Source organism: Humulus lupulus, chromosome 7, assembly GCF_963169125.1.
Source record: "Humulus lupulus chromosome 7, drHumLupu1.1, whole genome shotgun sequence".
In the NCBI taxonomy this organism is placed as follows: domain Eukaryota; kingdom Viridiplantae; phylum Streptophyta; class Magnoliopsida; order Rosales; family Cannabaceae; genus Humulus; species Humulus lupulus.
Window position 1 is genome coordinate 142,301,111 of NC_084799.1, and position 2,340 is coordinate 142,303,450.

Below are 2,340 nucleotides of genomic sequence, written 5' to 3' on the forward strand. Positions count from 1 at the left end.
AAGAGAGGGAAGGTCCTTATTCCAATTAGCACTATCTTTGGTATCCAAAGAAATCTTGGCTAAACAATCAGCGAGCTTATTAGCTTCTCTACGAGAAAAACAAATACCAAAATACCTGCTGTCATTTGTCAATCATAAAATAAAAGTCTTTAGGCCATCTAGATTAGTGTAGGAAGTCTCCTTCTCAATTAAAAAGGAGATGGCATTCCTACAATCAGTGGTAATCTGATACTTCAACAACCCAGTCTTTTAGCCAACAAAAATCCTTCTCTTATGGCAGCAATCTTAGCTCTAAGGACATCCGAAGTAGTGTCCACAAAACCATTAGCAGCAACAATGAAAATGCCTCTTCTATATCTAGCAACCAAACCAATGCTGTGGTCTCCTCACTTGATACTCACGTCAGCGTCGACGTTGACATAAATGATATCATCAATGGGGGGGGCTTCCATCTAATCTGAACTCTGTCCACTTTCTTTCGAGCCTCCAAGTTTGCCTTCCTGTACTTAGTGATGAATGTTCCACACGAGTCAAGAAAATCTTTAATGTTTAGGATTGCTTCTCCATGAATCTAGCAATTCCTTGTGTACCAAACGTTCCAAATAATAACAGTAAAGTGAGTGAATTCCCCCTTGTTTAGAGTCTGAGCCATTCAGTTAAGGAAGGTATAGGGATTGGCATGCATGCAGATTTTGATTTCTCTCCAAAACCTTGTTCAAGATATGAAAAGCTTTTGTACATGTCCAATGTTCATGGACAATGTCTTCTTTCTTCCCAGTATCGCTTCTTGAGCACTCACCATTGATATGGATACCCCTGCAAAAGAACACAATGTTAGTAGGCAGACAAGAATGGCTAAGTTTCCAAAGAAAATGTTTTGTTTTAGGTGTTAGGTGGCACTCTAACTCTCCAAAGAAAGTTCCACCATGATTCCATTTTTTGCATATCCGATGCCTCAGCCCTTTCTTTCAAACTCATGGCGACCTTGTAACCACTTCTCAAACTATATTCTCCATTCTTCGATAATGTCAAATAATTTTGTCACAAAGACCTCTATTCTGATTGGGTAAGCTCAGAATCATCCCTACAAAAGTTGTTTAGAATAAACTTCTCAACCCTCTCCCCATTTTGTTTCTTCAAATCTATCACAAAGAGGTCATTGGGGAGGTGCAGTTTTTCAAAAGCACTAAAGCTTACCAGTCTCGGTAGCCAAGGGCCTTGGAGAACTCTAACATCATTACCATCACCAATTCTCCACTTGTACTCACTAAGAATAATCTCTTTTTCCCACATAAAACTTCTCCACACATAAGAGGCCTTATAATCACAAGAAGCTTCCACGATACTTTTGTTAGGGAAATAGCTAGCCTTGAGGACATTTCTACAAAGAGAGTTTGGATTCCTGATTATCCTCCACATCTGCTTAGCAAGCCAAGATTGATTAAAATTACTCAGATCCATAAATCCCAGACCCCTCTCTTTGGGCATGCACAACTTTGTCAATTTACACCAATGGATCTTCTTTTTCTTTTCTGAAGAACCCCACCAAAATCTCGCTGCCATTCGGTGGGGATCATTAATGAGTTTCATAGGGAACTTGAAGCAAATCATGTAATACGTTGGGATAGCCTAAATAATTACCTTGATGAGAACTTCTCTTCCCACAGTTGAGAAAAGAGGAGCTTTCCAACCTTTGAGTCTCTTCCACAACTTATATTTTATGGAGTTCAAAATCTATTTTTTACTTCTTCAAACACAAGAAGGTAATCCTAGACATTTACCATAATTCTCCACCACCCTCACACCCAAAAGATTAGCCAAATTATCCCTTTAATTTTTGGGAACATTCTTTCCATGGCCATTTCAGATTTAGAGAAGTTCACTAATTGCCCTGAGGCCAAAGAATACATATCTAAGATTCGTTTGAACTCCAAGAATTTCACTTTTTTATCTTAAAAAAAGATAAAGCTGTCATCTGCAAAAAAACAGATGGGATACATGTACTTTGTTTCGCCTAAATGTTAACCTGTGTATCTTCCCTGTCATTTCTGATCTTTGAATCAAACTAGATAACATCTCAACACAAAAGAGAAAAAGAAATGGGGAAAGAGGATCCCCTTGTCTCAACCCTCTCCCTGGAGTAACATCTTCTCTCACTTCTCAATTAGCTAGAAACTAGAACCTTGCCAATTCCACACAACTCATAATTTTCCTGATCCATCTCTCATTGTATCCTAACTTTCTCATAACTTCTTCAATAAAAACCCATTCCACCCTGGCATAGGGCTTGGCCATATCAAGTTTAATTGCCACTTTGGACCCATTTCTAAACTTGTCTTT

At 38.6% G+C, this 2,340-nt stretch overlaps 1 protein-coding gene across 1 annotated transcript; it reads right to left on the minus strand.

The window, feature by feature from the left end:
- Window positions 1–1,053: 1,053 nt before the first annotated feature.
- On the minus strand, window positions 1,054–1,611 carry LOC133792245 (uncharacterized mitochondrial protein AtMg00310-like). Its single transcript, XM_062230153.1, has one exon. The coding sequence runs from the start codon at window positions 1,609–1,611 to the stop codon at window positions 1,054–1,056; it is 558 nt and encodes a 185-aa protein (XP_062086137.1).
- Window positions 1,612–2,340: the final 729 nt, after the last annotated feature.